Here is a 19854-nt window from a genome sequence, read left to right as displayed (position 1 = left end):
AGACAGTTTACTGATTTTATTTGACTTTTCTAAAATACTTTATGATCATGCTGGATGTACGGAACACATAGGAAGATAGTTCCAATATATAAGAATTTCCCATTCCTGATAAAGAAACTTCAATCTTTTTTCCACTAGTATAGAGCAGATCTTCTGAATAAGAATGAACATGGGCATTTTACCTTCCATAGTAAAATCAAAAACTAGAAGCCTCTTAAATTATAGCAATTTTTTATTTACCAAAAGTTAAAAGCTCATTCATTCCCTTCAGAGTAATTTTTACTGATGCTCATAATAATGATATTAAGATGCCTTTTAGCACATTGGAATGACTTTTAAACAGCTGAAAACTAGAAATCCATGTTTGGTATGTTTATCTAAAATTCCTCAATCTTTCTGGTTAAGTAGCAGCCTGTATCTTGAAAGCGTACTGCTGCAAACTCAGCCCAGCGAATACCTTAGTGCTTACATAGTCAAACAAATGATAAATGAAAGCACTAGGAGACCTTAAAAGAGAAAATAGTTTCAGAATGAATGAGGGCAATATTCTGTTATTAGAAGAGAGAAAGCAATGCAGATTTAGGGTGGGGAAGATTCTGTGGAAGAGAGAAAATTTTCCTTTCCTTCTCACTCTAAGAACATTGTGTTTAAAAGAAAAGCCAGAAAAGCTCTATATAGAACTGTGGGAATGACTCAACAGGCAACAGAGTGGCAGCCAGTGTGGGCTGAATGCTGCTCTGGGAAGGCAGAAGCATTCTCACTGGCCTCTTCTGCAACCAGCCTTTCAAACTGTCTTATGAAAAACGAGTAAGTTTCAACTCTCACACTAGATGATGGTCTGGTCAGAGGTTAGCAACTAAGAGAAAAGCATCCCTAAAAGACTGAGTCATTCCTTTGCTCCTATGTGGGCTGTACAATTTGCTGTGTGAGGGTTTTCCAAATGAAGCAAGTTCTCACAGTTCTGTATTAACAGGAGAATAAATACAAATTATAAGATGCCAACACAGGAGATGGTAGGAAGGGCAGAGGGCTATTTACCTCCTGCCAAAACTCCTCTCTTTGCTGAAGAGTGCTCATAATGCCACAAGTGTCAATATTCTAGCCCCACCGGAGATACAGAGTCATGTGGTAGTAGTAACAATAAAACATCACATTTCAGTTGATTTCACTTTTTCACAGCAATTCCACACTCATTATCTTATTTGCGTAAAAGGAGCTAAAGAAAAGAAAAAAACATATTTTAACAGGAACCTAAAAAAGCTTAAAAAGAAAAAAAAAGAAACCAGAAGCAACATAATCTTATTTGCATTTAGCTTCAAGAGCATAAGCACAGCAACAGATTTGTTGTGAAACAGGCTTTATTTAACACAGGTTCCACAATTCTAAAAGTTTGAACCCCTATGATAGCTTCAATTCCACTATTTTTGTGTGTGCAATTTAGCAACATTTCAGAGAAACAGAACTAAAGTAAACTTTAACAAGGCCTCTGCAGAAATGAACACGATTTTCAAGGTTATAACACCAAGGGAATGCAGGATAACAATCTTAATTTCCAATGTAATAAAAGCTTTGCTTCTAATCATAATTCTGTAGCTAATCAATGAAAGCTTAATGTGATCTACAGTTCATTAACTTACTCTAAAGGGACAAGATACTGCAGGATATCAATATACTGTAGTTTTAAAATGTTTAATAGTTTTTTTTAACAGTTATTAACAAGTGTTTAACAATAATAATGTAACTTTGTATATAATTTTCCCACCCCCACCCTAGACTCCTCAAAAGACTTTTTTTTTTTTTTTTTTAAAGATGACCAGTTAAGGGGATCTTAACCCTTGACTTGGTGTTGTCAGCACCACGCTCTCCCAAGTGAGCCACAGGCCAGCCCTCTCAAAAGACTTTAATATTCATAATCAACAGGAACCTGACAAGTGTTTGGGTTTTTTTTGTTTTTGTTTTTTTTTGCTAATTGACCTTCCTACTGGATTTGCTAGAGTTTCTATACTCTTATTAAAACTTCCTACTTCCTAGATTTTCTTAAAATCCTACTTTCATACCTCTTCAAGCTTTCTTCTCAGAGTCCTAAATGGTTCCTCTTTCTCTGCACCCTTTCAGGTCCATCCCTTCTCTTTTATGTACTCTCCCCAGGAAATCTCATCATTTCTTAAGGTTTTAAACTACCACCTAAAATTGATCCATATCCAGCTCTGACTTCACCCGTAAGCTTCCAACTATATTATCTTTACCTGGCTAACTTAAACTCAACTTGTCCAAAAGCATACGTCCAATATCACCACCCTGCACTAACCCTCAGGGTATATTGCTTCCATTTTCCCTATCTTAGTAACAGTACTCAGGTCCCAAACCATAAACTTAAGACTCCCCCATTTCCAGCCCTAAATATCTAATTTGTTACCAAATGCAACTAATCATCTCATAACAGATTCCTCTAATCCATTCTTTTTGTTCCATCCCTACAACCAGTGCTTTCTTTCAGGTCCTTTATATTTCTTGCCTGAAGTTTATAAATTTTAAAACTTTTAACAGCTTTTTAAAAGCTTCTTACAGAAAAGTTCAAACATACACAAAGGTAGAAAAGAACAGCATAATAAACTGTATACCAATCACTTGGCTTCAAAATTTATCAACACACGTTCAAACTTGTTTCGTCTGTCCTACCCTCTCCCCACAATACATACACAGAGCACCCCGCCAACACCGGATCACTCTGAAGCATATTCTAGGCATCATCTAATTTCATCTTTATTCTGTATTCCTAAAAAACCAGAAGTATTTTTTAACATAACTACAATACCATTACTACACCCACATTTTTTAAAATCCTTAATATCATCAACTATCCAATCAGTGTCCAAATTTTCCCAGGGGTCTCAAATTTTTTAGAGTTGATTTATTCAAATAAGAGTTCAACAGGGTCAACACATTGCATTTCACTGATGTGTCTCTTAAGTCTCTTTTAAAATACACATTTCCCCTCCCACTTTCCCTGTAGTTTATTTGTTGAAGACATCATTGGATTTTGCTAACAGTATCCCCATGGTGTTATTTAATATGCTGCTCCATCCTCTACACTTCCAGTAAATAAAGAGTTAGATAGAGGCTTGATCTAATTCAGGGTAAAGTTGTTGACAAGAACACTTCTAAGATGGTAACATAAACTTCAGCAATACCTTCTTCACTCTCCAGCCTTGCTTCTATTAAAAACCATCCTTGTTACCAATTGCTTCTTATTCATCCTTCAAAACTCAGTTTGGGTACTGCCTTCTCCAGGAAGTCCTCCCTGATCCTGGCACTCTCCCCATCTTTCTCACAACCTCCATAGATAAGCTAAATACCCCTCATTTAGGATCCCCCAGCACCTGTGCCCACCTCCACTACATGGTTTAATTCCTCTGCATTCTCAGATCTAGCAGTGTCTTCCATGTAACAGCATTCATAAATGTGTGCCAAATGGTATGAAAGCACTATTTATCACAGAAAATTCAAACAGCATGGGAAAAATTCATAATAACAAAAGAATCACTACCTACCCAGAAAGGACAGGTACACTGCTAACATTTTCATTATAGCACATGCTGAAGGTGTTATTGTTTAAGTACTAAAGTACAGGGTTAACATAAATAAGGACAACCACATTAATACCCTCAGGAATACTAAGTCCTAATGAGAATGAAAATACAGAAATTGTAGGGAATGAATAGGAGAAATCAGAAAAACAGACAGCCTGGCTCATCTACAAAATAACCTTTAACCATAGAAGGCTGTTAACCTCACTAACAACTGATACCAATTTTTATGATGGAATGTAATATAGACATATACACACAGAAATAACAAATGCCTTTTTACGACCCCTGTGGGATTTCCGAACACTAAAATGTAATTCTCTTCCTGTGTCCATTTCTGATTTGGGTTCTCGCAAGTGCATGCATGAGTTTACTAAGGTTTAGCTCTAAAAAAATCTAATTATATTGAAATTTCACAGGTTCCAACTAGTTATCAGTTCCCCCCAGATGCCTGGTGTTAGGCGAAATTAAAACATCCAAAAGATAACATAACCCAGCACCTTGGCAAGTCACTGCAGGTCCTGGGCAGCTTCTACTTCATGTGACCACAACTTACTACCAATAAAGAACCCGGTCAAGACCTGCAAACCTGGGAGGATCACACATTATCATAGATGTTATTCACTGGCCTCAGGATAAATAAAGGCTATATTTTCAGCTCACTTTCTAAGGGAAAGCAAATGTCAAGGGCTACAATAGCCATAAATATGAACAGCCAACTCATTCATACTGTTATGTCTGAAATACTGTCATTATGCACCATGTCAATGCCAATGGAGACACAAAGACAAGAATGAATCAGACTGACACTGTCTCTGGATTCGAGACCTTATAGTGAATTAAGGTAGAAAAATCCCTAGCCAACAATTAAAAAAAGAAAAAATTAAAGTGCCAAATAAGAGTACAAACCCATGAGCTAACCAAATGTGAAGAAAGCAGCAATTAATTCTGGTTACAGAAAACTTGGATTGCTTCTTACTTATTTCACTTCCTACTCATTTCACATCACTTTCTCCCTTACTCTCTCCACTGACATACTGGTACTCTTCAGTTCTTTTGTGCCATTTTTCCCCAATAACCTTCCCCATAGCTAGTTCTCCACCAGCCTTTGCTCATGCTCTTCCACCTTTCTTTTGTTTAGCAAACCACTACTTATTCTTTGGCTCTCAGCTCAAATGTCTCTTCCTTAAAGAAGCCTTTCCCGACCAATGCCCTCACCTACATTAGAATCCTATTAAATCGTTACTCTAACATCTCGTGCTTTAAAAAAAAAAAGCATTTACCAAAGTTTGTAACTATGTATTGGCTTATATTAATTCTTTGTTTACTCTTTCTGTCTTTCATGGAACTATAAGTTCCAAGACAATGAGAACCTTATCTCTCTTGTTTATTACTGTCTCTCCAATACTCATCACACAGTTGGTGCTCAACAGTCACTGAAAATATTTTTCAACATTAAAATGGTAGAATTCTTTAAGTCAATATTTCTACATATAAGGAAATTATGCAAAATGCAGGAAAACCTTTAAAAGATGTTCATCCAAATATTAGTATAAGTGTAAAAAATAGAAAATGATTCAAATGTCCAATCAGGGAGAAATTAAATAAATAATGGCACAGAACAGAATGTTATGCATCCATTAAAAAGGCTACTTACAAAAATATTTCAATGACATACGAAAAATCTTAAGCTACGATGCTAAATGAAAAAAGCAAGACACATAATTGGATCTATAGTATTAGCTCAGTTACTTTAAAAACACGAACTTTGAGGAACACTGGAGGGAAATAAACCACAAGCTAACAGCAATTTTCTCTGGGAGATGGGATCCATTACGAGTTTTTTGTTTTTATTTTTTTGGAGCAGGGATTCTATCTGGTATCTGTTTATTCTCCAGAAGCCTACCACAACATTTGATGAATAAGTGAGAATAGAAAATTTATCATCTCTAAGTGCTGGGATGAAGCAGGTTATGAAATTCTCTAAATCACATTATAAACAGAATCATTTAATGAATTGACATGCTTAAGATTTCGGCATTTTCAATTGGGAGACCTAATCTAGAAAATCCTTGAGGCTTCCTAGGGAAAATAATTAACAAATCTCTTTCCTCTTCCCAAGATAAAATTGTAATTTGGATCAGAAATTGCCCACTCAAAATTTTTACTTCTGTCAGCAATTAATTAGTACCTCCTGTGCTACACTACAGCATGAAAGGATACAGGTTCATAACCTTAAAGATAAAAACACACTTTCTGCCCTTCCTTCCACAGACTGCGCATATGAAAAACAAATGAGTACTTCCTATATCTTACACAAAGGAGAAAAACCACTATGAAACAGGAACAAGGATGTCCTTTTCACTCCCATTCTCTCCTGCTTACTTCTCTTCACATAACTCTTCCCATCCCACCAAGTGCCTCAACAATAGACACATACAAACTGTATGTTTGTTTATATATTCAGAAAAATATTTGGGATCAGCAAAAACAGTTAGAAAAGAACTTTTTTAGAAAAAGAAATGTAGCATTTACAACAGAATTAAAATATATGAAACATCTAAAAGCAAATCTAGCAAAAGATATGTAAGACCAGCACAGAGAAAATTATAAAACCTCATTGGGATACTTTACAGAAGATCTGAATGAGTGGAGAAAATATACCACATTCACAGTACAATAGTCTAAAGATATTAATTCTCCCCAAATTGGCTTATAGATTTAATGCAATTCCAATCAAAATCCTGTAGTAATTTTAAAATTCATATAGAAATGCAATGGACCAAGAATAGCCAAGAAAGACACTCTTAAAAAAGAACAAGGTGGGACGAGTTATTCTCCCATCTAACAGTGCTTATTACAGTTATAATTAAAATTGTGAGATACTGGTGTACGCACAGACAAATAGACCAATGGAACCAAATAGCAAGCTCAGGAACACACCCATACATAGGTAAGTATATGAAAGAGGTAGCTCTGCTGAACAGTGGGGAAAGAAAACTATTACCAATAAATGGAAATCCATTTGGGGAAAAAAAATTAAATTGGGCCCTACCTTACCCCATACAAAAAATTATTTCCAGAAACACAAGACACAAAACTAACTATAAAAGACTCATATATTACATTCAATTCAGAAATTCTTAATCAAAATACAGTAAAGAAAAAGAAAAAGAAAAACCATAGAGTAGGAGAAGATTTGACAATGCATTTAAGTAACTATAAACTAGTACTGTATTCAGAATATAGGTTTAGTAACCCTTCACCAAAATGCTTGAGACCAGAAGTGTTTCTGATTTTGGATTTTTTTGTATTTTGGAACATTTGCAGAATACATGCCAGTTAAGCATCCCTAATCCAAAAATCCAAAATCTGAAATGCTCCAATGAGCATTTCCTTTCCTTAAGCATCATGTTTTGAATTTTGGAACATTTCAAATTTCAGACTTTCAGATTATAAATGCTTAACCTTTATTTAAAGAACTTCTTTTACTGAACAACAAAAAAATCGACAATAGAAAAAAATAGGCAAAAGATTAAACATGCCACTCACAAAAGAAAAAATCTGGATGGTCAATAAATATGAAAAACAAACATTCAACCTCATTAGAAAACATTAAAATAAAAATCAAGAACGTGATGTCTTTATATGGCCAGCAAAGTGGTAAACATTTAAAAGTCTAGCAATTCCAAGTGTTGACAAGGATATGGAGCAGTGGGAACTTTCATTAGTGCTGAAGGGTGTATAAACTGGTACAATCATTTTGGTAAATAGTTTAAGCATTACCTAATAATCTTATATTACTATATATACATTATAGTAATTTTCACTCCTATGTATATACACATGTACCCATGCACCAGGATACATAAACAATGCTCAACAGTAACAATGTAATAGCCTAAAACTGGAAACAATCCAAATAACCACCAACAGAACAGATTTTTTTAAAAATTATGGAATAATTATCTATGAGAACACCCACTATACAGCAATGATAATGAATGAATTACAGCTATATACAATATGAATGAATACCATCTATGTTGAGCAGAAGAGAATTCAGAATCATTCCCTTCATATAAACTTCAATTAATCTATATTGTTTGAGAATGAATACACAGTTGGTAAAATAAATGATTTTCCTTTATGATACATTCATGCAGTGGGTGCCAGAACTCCCTGATCTAGAGCCAAAAAGGATGGGGTTATACTATTAGAAGGTTTTTCCAGGTTTCTCCAAGCCTAGGGTGGACAGGATCCATCCAAAGGCAGATCAATTTTATCTTTTAGAACTAAGTGTTCAGCCTAGAAGAAGAGTAATATTATAAACTACAGCTTGAAATCTCTTACCAACTTCTTCCAGTTACGTCAATACGGGTTCGATTAATCAAAGGCAGCACCTCTCTTTAGGGCACTGACTTCCTCAGTTTAGGAAACAGAAGTGTCAGGACCTTGATTGACTACTGCCCAGTAAGGACCCTCGCTAACCCACTGTATTTCTATATAAGATATGCTTCTAAGTGAAAGAAATCTGAGACACCTGCAACACATTTAAATTTCTCACTCCACACTTTCAATACATAGTACACCCATTCATGAAAAAGCCACCTCCTCTAATTCCAAAATTTATTCTATTCTAGAAATCCACACTTTTCAATTTCACAGCCTTCTTTGGGACTTTCCATTTCTGATCTTACCCTTACCTCTCTACAAATGACCATGCAAAGACCTAGTGAAAAATGTAATAACAATTTTCTCAACAGTACATCCACCCTCTTTTCCTCAGGGCTGAATGCTAGGGAGGAACAAAATTTAAGAGGTGAGTAGGGAAAGACAGCAAAGAGTCCAAGTAGGAAAGGGAGTGGCTTGAAAGGTAAAATTTAAAAAGCCAGGAAAGAGTGATGTCACTGGAGGAAAAGTTTCAAGTCTGAGGGAGTAGCCAACCAGGTCAAATGCTGCAGAGATCAAGCAGAATAAGGACTAAAGAGTGCCTATGTGACCTACAACAAAAAGAACTCTAATGACTTTGGCAATGGCAGTTTCTGAAGAAAGGTAGTGACAACCCAGAAAGCAAAGAAGTCTCTGGGATATGAGAAAGTAGAGACAATGATTGTAAATTACTCTTTCAGGAGCTTGAATACAGAGGGAAAGTTAGAGTTGTTGGGAAAGATTTCAGTTAATTTATATGCTAAGGAGAAAGAGTTCAGAAAGAAAGGCTGAAAATACACCAACACCTTGGCCCCAGCAGCAATAGCTGCCTTCTACTCCACTGAGATGGACTCCACTGTCAACACCAATTTTCTCCACTTCCTGCCCAGATAACAGAGATTTGTTGTTTGTTGTCTGCCATCACCTCTACTCCCATTCCTCCTACCCCAGAGGAAAGTCCTTAATCCTGCCCAAGGCAGAGCCAATACCTTTGGATTCCATCCTCTCACATGTCCATAGGAACCCTACTCCACCAGTGATCCTTTTTCCTTTTCTGTTTCTTCCACCTTTCCCTCTGGATTAACTCTTTTCTCTTAGCAGATAAGTAAGCTAAAGTCTCTTACTTCAGAAAAAAGAGTGGAGGCCGACCCTGTGGCGCACTCGGGAGAGTGCAGCACTGGGAGTGCAGCAGTGCTCCCGCCACGGGTTCGGATCCTATATAAGGATGGCTGGTGTGTTCACTGGCTGAGCGCAGTGCGGCCGGTCTCAAAAAGACAAAAAGAAAAAAAAAAAAAAAGAAAAAAAGAAAAAAGAGTGGAAATTATAAATAAAAAAAAAGAAAAAAAGAAAACCAACCTGCTTTAGTGTCCACTATTTCCCAAATACTCTACTAGTCACTATGGATGTAAAAACAGAGTTTTTGCCTCTAGTGGGACAAACAAGTAAACCATGGATCTATTCATTCAATAAATATTTGAGTGCCTACCTACTATGAGCCAGGAGTTGGGTATATACCAGTGAACAAAATAAAGTTTCTGCCCTCATGAAACGTACTATCAAAGGAGAGAATACAGACAATGAACACACACACACAAAATGACATAGTTATAAGTGCTTTGAGGAAAAACAAAGCAAGATAGAGAGTAACAGGAAGTGCTATTCTAAAGAAGACAGGCAGGGAAGGCCTCCTTGGGGAAAATGACATTTGTGCAAGAACCTCTATGAAGATACAACAAGTACAAGGTCCTGGTACAGGATCATGTTTGGTATATTCAAGTAACAGCAAGAAAGTCAGTGTGGCTGAAGCAGAGAAGAGTGAGCTGGGGACTTTAGTAAGAAATGAGGTCAGAGAAGACACCGGGGCCCCATCATGAGAACAACGATTTCATCATAAACCTCATGAGAAGGCACTGAAGGGTTTCAGAAGGAGTGTAGTAATGTCTAATTTCAGTTTACTCGTTGCTGAGTAGAGAACTGCAATTACAATATAGGGTGACGAAGTACGATGATAAAGGGCAAACCAAAAGAGGGGCACCTAACAGTAAATATGAGTTAGGAAAGACTTCTCAAAGAGAGTGATGCCTGAGCAGAATACTGATAGACAAGTAAGAGCAAGAAAAGTGGGGAAGAGAATGGATATCCCAAATAAAGGGCACAGATGTAGAAAAGACACAGGGGTTGAAAAGACCCCTGCATCAAATAAAACACTATATAAAAATATACTATTTATTATGCCTACAAGAAAAAGATATGCAAGAATAAACCTATTTGCATGACCTTTATGAGGAAATCTGTAAAACTCTGTAAGACATTAAAGAAAACCCATTTAATTGGAGAGAGGAAACTAATGAACAGGAAGACCGAATATTTTAAAATGTATATTTTCCCCATTTACCTATAAATGATACATTTCAAACCAAAGTCCCAACAGGTATATACACAAGACATATTCAAGAATATCTGTCTTGTATCCATACAAAATATATAAGGATTCCATAGCAGCATGATTCATAATAGTCCCAAACTAAAACAACCCAAATGTGTATCAGCAGTAAAATGAACAAATAAATTGCAGTATATTCTTATAATAGATTGATTTACAGCAATGGAAATAAACTACAGCCACATAGAATTCAACACAGATGAATTTCAAAAACAAAAGCAGCCACCAACAGAATACATGCAGTATGATTCCATTTATACAAAGTTTAAAAACAAGCAAAACTAACCTATGGTGTTAGAAATGAGGATGGTAATTTCCTTTGGGCAGGAAGAAGGGAGTATTGATTGGGAAGAAGCACAAGGATGGGAGGGGGTTCTGGGATGCAGGTAATATTTTATTTCTTCATTAAGTAGTAGTTACACACAGGCGTTTTTACTTTGTGATAACTCAACAACAAGGACACTTACAAGTTGTATGTTATTTTGTATTTGTTAACAATTGAATAAAAGGAAGTGTACTGGGGTCTGCAATTTACTTTGATATGCATCAAAAACATAAGATGGATTGATGGACAGACACAGACATATATGTTATAAACGTTATCAATGGTAGAATCTAAGAGGTGGGCATACAGGTGTTCATCGTAAAACTTTCTACTTTATTACATATTTTAAATTTTTGTGATAAAATACTTGAGAAAAAAAATTTTTTTTGGTAGAACTTGACAAGCTAATTCTAAAATCATGGAAAATTAAACAGGTAAGAATAACAAAGACAACTTTAAAGAAGAAAAAGGCAAGGAGAGACATGTCCTAACAAAAGCAATACCGATTATCAAGCAATATTAACTAAAATGATGTAGTATTGACACATGGTTTAAAACGTGAGAAACAATATTATATATTGCTTAGGAATATATTTATATATAAAAAAAACCAAACAAAATACAAATATATCTGGCAATAAAATACCAAATTCAAGTCAGTAGTTACCTCTGAGGATGAGGGAGATTTCAGGGAGACTACACAAGTTGGGTAGTAACTTGAGTATACAGGAACTTGCTGCATTATTCTATTCCTTTTTGGTGATTGGCCAGTATGGGAATCAGAAGCCTTGACTTTGGTGTTATAACACAGTGCTCTAACCAAATGAGCAAACCAGCCAGCCCTACATTATTCTTTATACATTTTTTTTAAATCTTAAGTATTTCAAAACAAATTATTTATTTTTTCAATTAAAAAAGTTTGAGGAATGAGTACATGATTTGTAAATGGTACTAAAAGTAGTTTAATAGGCTGAAGAAAATACCAGAAATGGAGGAATAGTAAGAGAGGAAGCTAAAGAAACAGAGACTAGAACCTGCAAAGTCTTGTGAAACATGCCAAGAAATTTATTTTGCTTTTGTTTTTATCCCACAGTGAAATCACTGAAAAGTATTAAGTGAGGGTGTTGTAAAAGATTACTCTGGCAAGGTATAGAACAGGGTGAATTTCCTGATGACAGAGGCTTGTTTACAATTTAATCCCTAATCTTAGCAGTTTATAATACATTAATGCTCAACAAATATTTGCTGAATTAATAAATTTATAGAAAGAATGGGATGGGGAAATAAAGAGGTAGGAAGACAAATTAGGAAGAAATTATAATAACGCAGGCAGAAAGTGTTGGGCTTACAACGATCCCTTAAACTTACCGCTATTTCTCTATTTTACAAGAAATATTAAGATTATAAGAAACTTTCAAGAGACATGAAATAAAGTAAGGATCTATAACATTATAAACATGAAGATCCTCATTCAAATAAGGCAATGCAATAATTCCATATCTACTCACCATTCTTTCGCTCACTAAGTGGAGGCAAATTGGGATTCCTGCCAGGGTGGAGGCCTAGGGTCAGCTCGGGCTGCAGGGAGAGCTCCTGCAGTTCATTGGCAACAGCTTCACTCTGGGGACTGGGTGCTGCAGACAGGGACACGAGCACTGGTTCATCATCATTTTCGCCAGCCCCTCCTCCGTCCAGCCCATTCACAGCAATGACGGAAGGGGGCAGGCACACCACACTGGAGAAATCCACTTTGGCTTTCGTGATGGCAATCTGGAAATGGAAGAAGAAACAAAAAGTTTAGATGGTACCATGAAAAAACTATACCACTGAGTATATGCTGAATACTAATATTATAAATTATATGACTGGCACACTGCCATTATTCTTAAAACCTTTTTGTAACATAAGCTAGCATCATTATTAAATATATATGCTCACAGAATATATGAGATTTCAAGTCTGATGCTATCCTCAACTAGTTCACTTGGGAGAACAACATACAATTGTAATAAAAGTAGCACACACATGTATAATGGGATAAAAGGAAATGCCAGTCAAGGAGAACAGCTGTGAGATAAATGCTGTCTTCTAACTAGTAAAGGAAAGTATTCATTTCTTTTTCTTTTGTTCCTTTTTTTTTTTTTTTTTGGTGTCTGGCTGGTACAGGGATAGAACCCTGGACCTTGGAGTTATCAGTACCATACACTAACCAACTGAGCTTAACCAGCCAGCGCCCACACCACCTCAACCGCCCCACCCCCTTTTTTTGCCTTTTTGGATAAGGAAAGTACCTTGAGAAATAACATTTCTTGAGTATCCACAAGGTACTAAAGTATCATACTGTACCAATATAATCTAGGGGAGAAAATTTCTTTAGGAAAACAATTCCCAAGTCATTAGATTCCATAAAGAAATATCAAAATAGAGATGTCTGTTTAATGATAGATATTAGCCCAAATATTTTAACCTACATACATATTTAATCATAGAAAAAAGAACTAGATATCAAAAACAAAACACCTAGCAACAAGAAATGAACAAGATCTTTAAAAAATGACAATACATAACATGAGGCCTTTTCAACAACATGAGAATTAATGGTTAAATAAATTAAGAATATATTAATTCACTGAACCCTATGCAGTTATTAAGAATAATTTTGGGGATGGCCAGTTAGCTCAGTTGGTTAGAGCAAGGTGCTGATAACACCAAAGTTTCCAGGGTTTGATACCTGTACTGGCCAGCGACCAAAAAAGGGAAATGTTTATTCTATAATTACCTTTAAGAAAATTAAGATATGAAAATTCATGTTCATATAAAAATACTAAACAGAGAGAAAAAAAGACTATAAGGAAGTAGACGAAAATACAAAAAAAAAGGGTTTTGTTTGACTGCACAATGAAAATTTTTTTCTTTTACTTTCTTGCACTTTCCAAATTTTCTCTAAAATACTTACATTGCTTTTATAATGAAAAAGCTATAGTTTGGTTTTTGGTTTTTTTAAATCTATAAAGGGAAATCACCAGGGAATCCCCTGCAGACTTATGTGAAGACTTTAGTCTAATTTGCTTCAGATGAAGAAACCAACAAAATATTGGAAAGGAAAGGCATTGAAAACTAAGACCATCACATTCTGCCTTCATGTAGGCAATGGTGTCCCCAGACCTAACTGTAGTTCTGGATCATGGTTTGGAAGATGTGCTTTTAAAAGAACAAAAACTCTTAAGTCCTAAAGGAAAGCAAGAGGAGGATGGTATCAAAACTTCAGCCCTGGGACCTCGGAAAAGTGGCTTCACCCTTCACAGAGGAGTAACAGGTTTTCCATGAACAGACGTTGAATCACTATGGACTACAAGAGTACACACCTCTCATTAGAAAATTGAGAAATTTAACTATGACAATAACAACTGTACATGCAGTAGACAGGACCTGCAAACAGTGTTCGCACAAAATAGGGACTCAATAAGTAGTTGCTGACTGAACAAAGAGAGAAGCAAATAAAAGATACGTAAGGATAATCTGGGGACCAAGACAGGCAGGTCTTGGGGAAAATCTAGGTAGACACAAGGAAAACTGCATGAAAGGTACAGAAACACTAAGAATAACGTTAGGAAGTCAGGAACAGGAATCGGCAAGCCACATTCCACTGAAGTACTGCAGCTGAACCGCTGAGCTAGAAGCACAGTTCCATATAAAAAGTTCTTAACCAAACAGCAAAACCCCATTATTTCAAACTTAACTGATATTTGTAATACTATAACTTGGTGTGAGATTAAATAAAATTTTATGCTACTTGGGGGGAGGAGGGTTAAATAGAAGACCGCCAGTGATTTAACAGTATGTACCATATTTAGAGAAAAACTAACATACTACCTCAGAATGTATAACTCTTTACATGATTACAAAGTAGACTAACATATCAAATGTTAATATGTAAATGAATATTTCTCATTTCAAATGAGTTATTTTTTTCATTAAAAATGGCCTGGCAACCACGTTATAATGGGTACAGTTTTGGTTTTGCAAGACAAAAAAGTTCTAGAGATTTGCTGTACAACAATGTGAATATGCTTAATAATTCTAAACTGTACATTTAAAAATGGTTAAGAGGTAAATTTAATGTCATGTTTTTTACCACAATAATAAAAAAATGGCCTGGCCAAAAATAATTTACTAATTTAATTCATGTTAAACTCATATCATTTGTGTGCTTGAAAGAATAAAACCATATATTCTTTAAAGTGTTCTTTAATTTACTTTTCACTAATTCAGAACAACCTTCCACCTATTACTTTGAATTAAATAATCATCATTATTGCTGGGATTCAGAGATTTGACATTCACATTTGTTACTATTCCCAAGAGACAATAAAGATCCACCACATTGATATAATTTTTCTAATGAAGTTAAACTACATGAGTCTGTGATTCTGGTATGCATTTAGTACACATAACCAGTACTTCTAGAAAATGATTTTATTTAAAAGAAACTGTGGAAAATAGTCCCCATAAGAAAGTCAATCCAAGTGCGAGGCATGAAGAGAAAGTGAAGTTTAAAAAATGATTTTTCTCAGAACACATACATTTTGAATAGATTAAAGAAACAAGTACCAAACTTGGTAGTGACCTGGACCATGATAGTGCCTCCTACTGCCCAGAATTTTTTTATTTAAAAAAGCAACTTAAAAAACTGTTTTAGCAAGTTTTCCGTTCAGAATTTATTTTAACAGCTTAGTAATTAAGTCCCACATTTATAGAATCATTAAGGGCTTGACAGGTCACTTAAATCTTATATAAATACATTACCACACATTTTTATTGGGTAAATTATATGCTATGCTGATATTTGTTAATTTAAGGATTTCAAAAGTTTCAGGATATATCTTTTAAAAATGCCAATATTAAACTGTATTACAATAAAATTCTTCCATAAAGGTCATGGGACAGGTGGAAGAAATAGATGGAACAAGAGTGGCAGAATGTTGATAACTGTTGAAGCTAGGTATTGAGTATATAGAAATTCATTTTGGGCCGGCCCCATGGCTCACTCAGGAGAGTGCGGCGCTGGTAGCCGAGGCCATGGGTTCGGATCCTATATAGGGATGGCCAGTGCACTCGCTGGCTGAGTGTGGTGTGAACGACACTAAGCCAAGGGTTACAATCCCCTTACTGTTAAAAAAAAAAAAAAAAAAAAGATACGCCATTCTACTATTTTATCTACATTTGCATATGTTTGATAACAATCCTAGAATGTTTTTTAAAATGTTTTTTAAAACAAGATTCTTCTGTAGAACAAAGGGAAGCCTTGGTGAGACTATAAGCAAGATTTCCTTGAGCTTAGGAAATAGACCAGAAATCAAATGTAAGCACTGACAAAAGAAAAGACAGAAAACTTAGCATAAAATATATACACTGGAAAAATTTATTTCTCTAGCAAACACACTACTCTATTCATTTTGAAATAACTCACGGGAGAAGATCCCAGTAAACTATGACAATCTAGACACAAGATCCAAAGATGTTGAGACATAGCCACTGTGGACTATTAAGTCCGTCTACCAATTTCTGAATACTCCTAAAATTGTATTTACTGTAAAACTTGCATTACATTTTAATGCTGTAAATTTTTAATTCTACCAAATCCAAGATCAACTTTTCTTTTTCATCAAAGGATCACTAACTCCAGTTTCTAGGCTGCTGATTCACATATGATCAGTAGCAGCCAGAACAAAAACAACATGGGGGCAGGGTCATCTCCCACAACCCATCTGTTTCCTCTCTTGCTGGTCTGATTCCACCTCATCTTTTCACTACCCCACCTCACCCCACTTTTGGGCTGCGTGCCTTCTGCCAGTGCAGAGCAACACATGTAACTAGAAGCAAGAGCATAAAATGTGTTAGAGAAATGGAAGAGCTCTGACAGAAAGGTGAAACTTTAAAAAGTAAGTACTAGCAGGATTTCTTTATCATGACCTATGACAAAGAGTTGGTTTCATGCAACCAAATGGTATGGTTCTTCTGAAGATGGTATGATTCTTCTTAAAAAAAATTTTCTACATGCCAGGTACTGTTCTGGGTGCTGCCAGTTAAAGTGAATAAAACAAAGTTCCTGCCCTCAGAAAGCTTATATTTTTCCAGGAGACAGAACTGCATGAACAAAAACATAGATGTGAGAAAATGTGGAGTATATTCCAAAAAGGCAATCCAGTTTGGTGATCACATGGTTCTAGTACAAAAGTTATGTGAGATGAGCCTGGAACAGCAAGCTGAGTCTAGCCCTAGGAAGTAGGGAGTGAGTGACATCATCAAATTTTAGAGAATTAATATGGCAGTGGGGTATATATTGGATTGGAAAAAAGGAATATGAGGTGGGTGGAAAGATTACAAAGCTACTTCATTAGGCAAAGTATAACATGTTGAGATCCTAAATTTGGGTAATGCAGAAAGAAGGGAACTGTCATATGACTTAACTGGCTCAAAACAGGTCTCAAATCTTTGCTGAATTAATTTTGAATGAGTGAGTTGGGGTTTATATGAGATAGGATGTGTTGGTATTTGGTTGCAGAGAAAAGAGAGAGATATCAAAGATGACTCCAAGGTTTTAAGCCAGAGTGACTGCAAAAATGGTGTTCTGCTAATAGAAACAGAAAAGAGGAGGAATTTTATCTGAGAGGATGATGAATTTGATTTTGTACATTGGGTCCAGGGACCAAAGCCAAATCATGGAAACGTCATTTGGGTTTCCATTAGACACATGAGAAGGAAAACATGGAAATGATGATACAATGAGATTAACAATAAACAAGAATAGGAAGAGAATAACAGAAAAAAAGTAGGGAGAGTATGAGAAGGAGGTAAAGGTATAGATAAAAGGGAAGGTAAAATGCTATCAAACCCGACTCAATTGATAACTCAGGAATTCCTAATCTCAGATTGCCTACTTTGGATCTTAGACAGACCATACTTCTGACTCCTAAAATTATCATATACATTAATCTAATGTATCTAATTACATATCAGCAGTTTCTACTCACACTATTTTAGAAGAAGATCAATAAAGCTGTAACTTTATAATGCTGAGGGTCAACAAGATGCCCCAACTTAAAGACACATGTAGGCTCAAGGGCTTATGTAAAGGGACATGATCCCACCAGATGGAAGCAGCAGAAATAAATAAAAACAGAAGAAAAGTAAAAAAGGCATTTTTTCCCCTAGGCTCAACACTTTTTCTACTGATTACTTCTCCACACCATTCCCAATAAGGTCCTGCCACATATTCATAGCTTACAGCATAACCTAATGGTGTTACGTACACAAGGGAACAATTTCCCTTAACTGAGGAACAAAAAATGCCTTTTAGTCTCCTGGTACCTAAAGAGATCTTCCAGGGTAGACCAGACCTTCATTAATGCACTCAACAAATATGTATTGATCAGGCACTGTTCTAGGCACTGGGAATGTGACAGAAAATATCCATGCTTTCAGGAAGGTTACATTATAGTGGGAGAGACATAAAAATAAAAGTAAATAAATATACAATAATTTCGGATAACTGTAAGTGTTATGTATGCCTGGGGGCCAGTGGCTAACTTAGATTAAATGGTCAGGAATGGTCTGAGGAGGTGATATCTGAGCTTGACACCTGAATAATAACCAACACTTAATACTTGTTATAGGTGAGGCACTTTATGTGTACATATTCAATCTTTACAACCCTAAGGGGTACTTACTTATATTATCCAATTGTTTACAGTTGAGGAAACTGAGGTACTAAGAGGTTAAATAACTTGAACCCAGGCAGTGAGGCTTCAAAACCCATGCCCTAACCACTGTACAATCTGACTCTGCTTGAATTTGACAAGGAACAAACAGCCATGCAGAGGGAACAGCATATGCAAGTTTAAAGGGCATGAGGTGGGAATGAGCTTGGCATCTTGAAGGAACTGAAAGACCAGCATAGCCAGACAGCAGAAAGAGAGGGGAGAAGTATATTCTAGGAATAACTGGATGCCACTCGGAAGTTTTAAGCAATGGAATGATATGATCTGATTTATCTTCTTGAAAGATCACTTGGGCAGGTATATATAGAGAGAATGGATTATAGGATAGCTGTTCACCTTTGTCTGTCCCTGATTTTGAGTTTGGAATAATTTACTATTCCGCTTGTCCCTCTAATAACAATAAAATAATGTTCTAGAAAAATGTTATAATATGTGACCTGCATCTTAGTAAATCATATCACTAAGTGTGGTGATATGACCTCAAATAAGTCATCCTGTATAAAAATTGATCATTACTATCTGTCCTGTTATTATGAAGGGTTTTATAAGAAGGTATTCTGAAAAGCACAGAGAGATTAACTACAAGGTAGTATTTTGTTGCAAACATTTAACAGAAATTTGACAATTTGCCTTAAACAACCCCCCACCCCTGAACAGGCTGCTTGAAATTTAAAGCTCTGTTTTGAGGAGATGATTTTGTTACATTCCTTGAACTTCATTCATGTTCACAAACACCACAGGTATGTTCTCCATATGATTCCTAACCCTTCCTCATTCGTGTTCAAATGTGTTTCACTTTTTAAATGCGGTATTCTATTTGTCTTTTAGATATTTCTTCTCTAAGAAGCAGTGATAGATATTTATAAGTCCACATATATAAAAGACCTGAACACATTTATATATGATCTGAACATATTTTATGTATTCACCTACAAAATTATACAACCTGTTATGAGACAATTTTCAGGTTAGAAATTCTTCAGTCGCTTCCACTCTCACACTAAACCCTATGCACCAATAAGCCAGGACAACCTGAAATGCTGCCGGGCCTCAGAAAGCCTGCCATCAAAAGAAAATCTGCCATACAGAAAATCTGCCATAATGATAATGTTCAGGTATGAATAATATGAAAAAGACTAGTTATTTTAGAACATATTAACTTTGGAATGAAAAACTTGTTGAGACAAACCTCATCCTGGATGAAGACAGGCAGCAGTTGGGGGAAAGGAAGACATTGACAACATTGTGCTTTGTTTCCACACTACAATGGAGTGTTTGAAGAGAAGC

The 19854-nt window shown here is 35.8% G+C and overlaps 1 protein-coding gene across 1 annotated transcript in view; it reads right to left on the bottom strand.

Annotated features, from left to right (window-relative positions):
• LOC134391610 (uncharacterized) overlaps positions 1–19854 on the bottom strand; it is a 64302-nt gene that overhangs the window by 644 nt on the left and 43804 nt on the right. Inside the window, exon 4 of the mRNA XM_063115620.1 lies at positions 12295–12556. Within this exon, the coding sequence (XP_062971690.1) occupies positions 12295–12556 (262 nt within the window). The remainder of the gene's footprint in view (positions 1–12294; positions 12557–19854) is intronic.

This window comes from Cynocephalus volans, chromosome 12 (genome assembly GCF_027409185.1).
Source record: "Cynocephalus volans isolate mCynVol1 chromosome 12, mCynVol1.pri, whole genome shotgun sequence".
Lineage (NCBI taxonomy): Eukaryota > Metazoa > Chordata > Mammalia > Dermoptera > Cynocephalidae > Cynocephalus > Cynocephalus volans.
The sequence above is the reverse complement of the archived record's forward strand: the minus strand, read 5'-3'. Positions and strand labels throughout refer to the sequence as shown.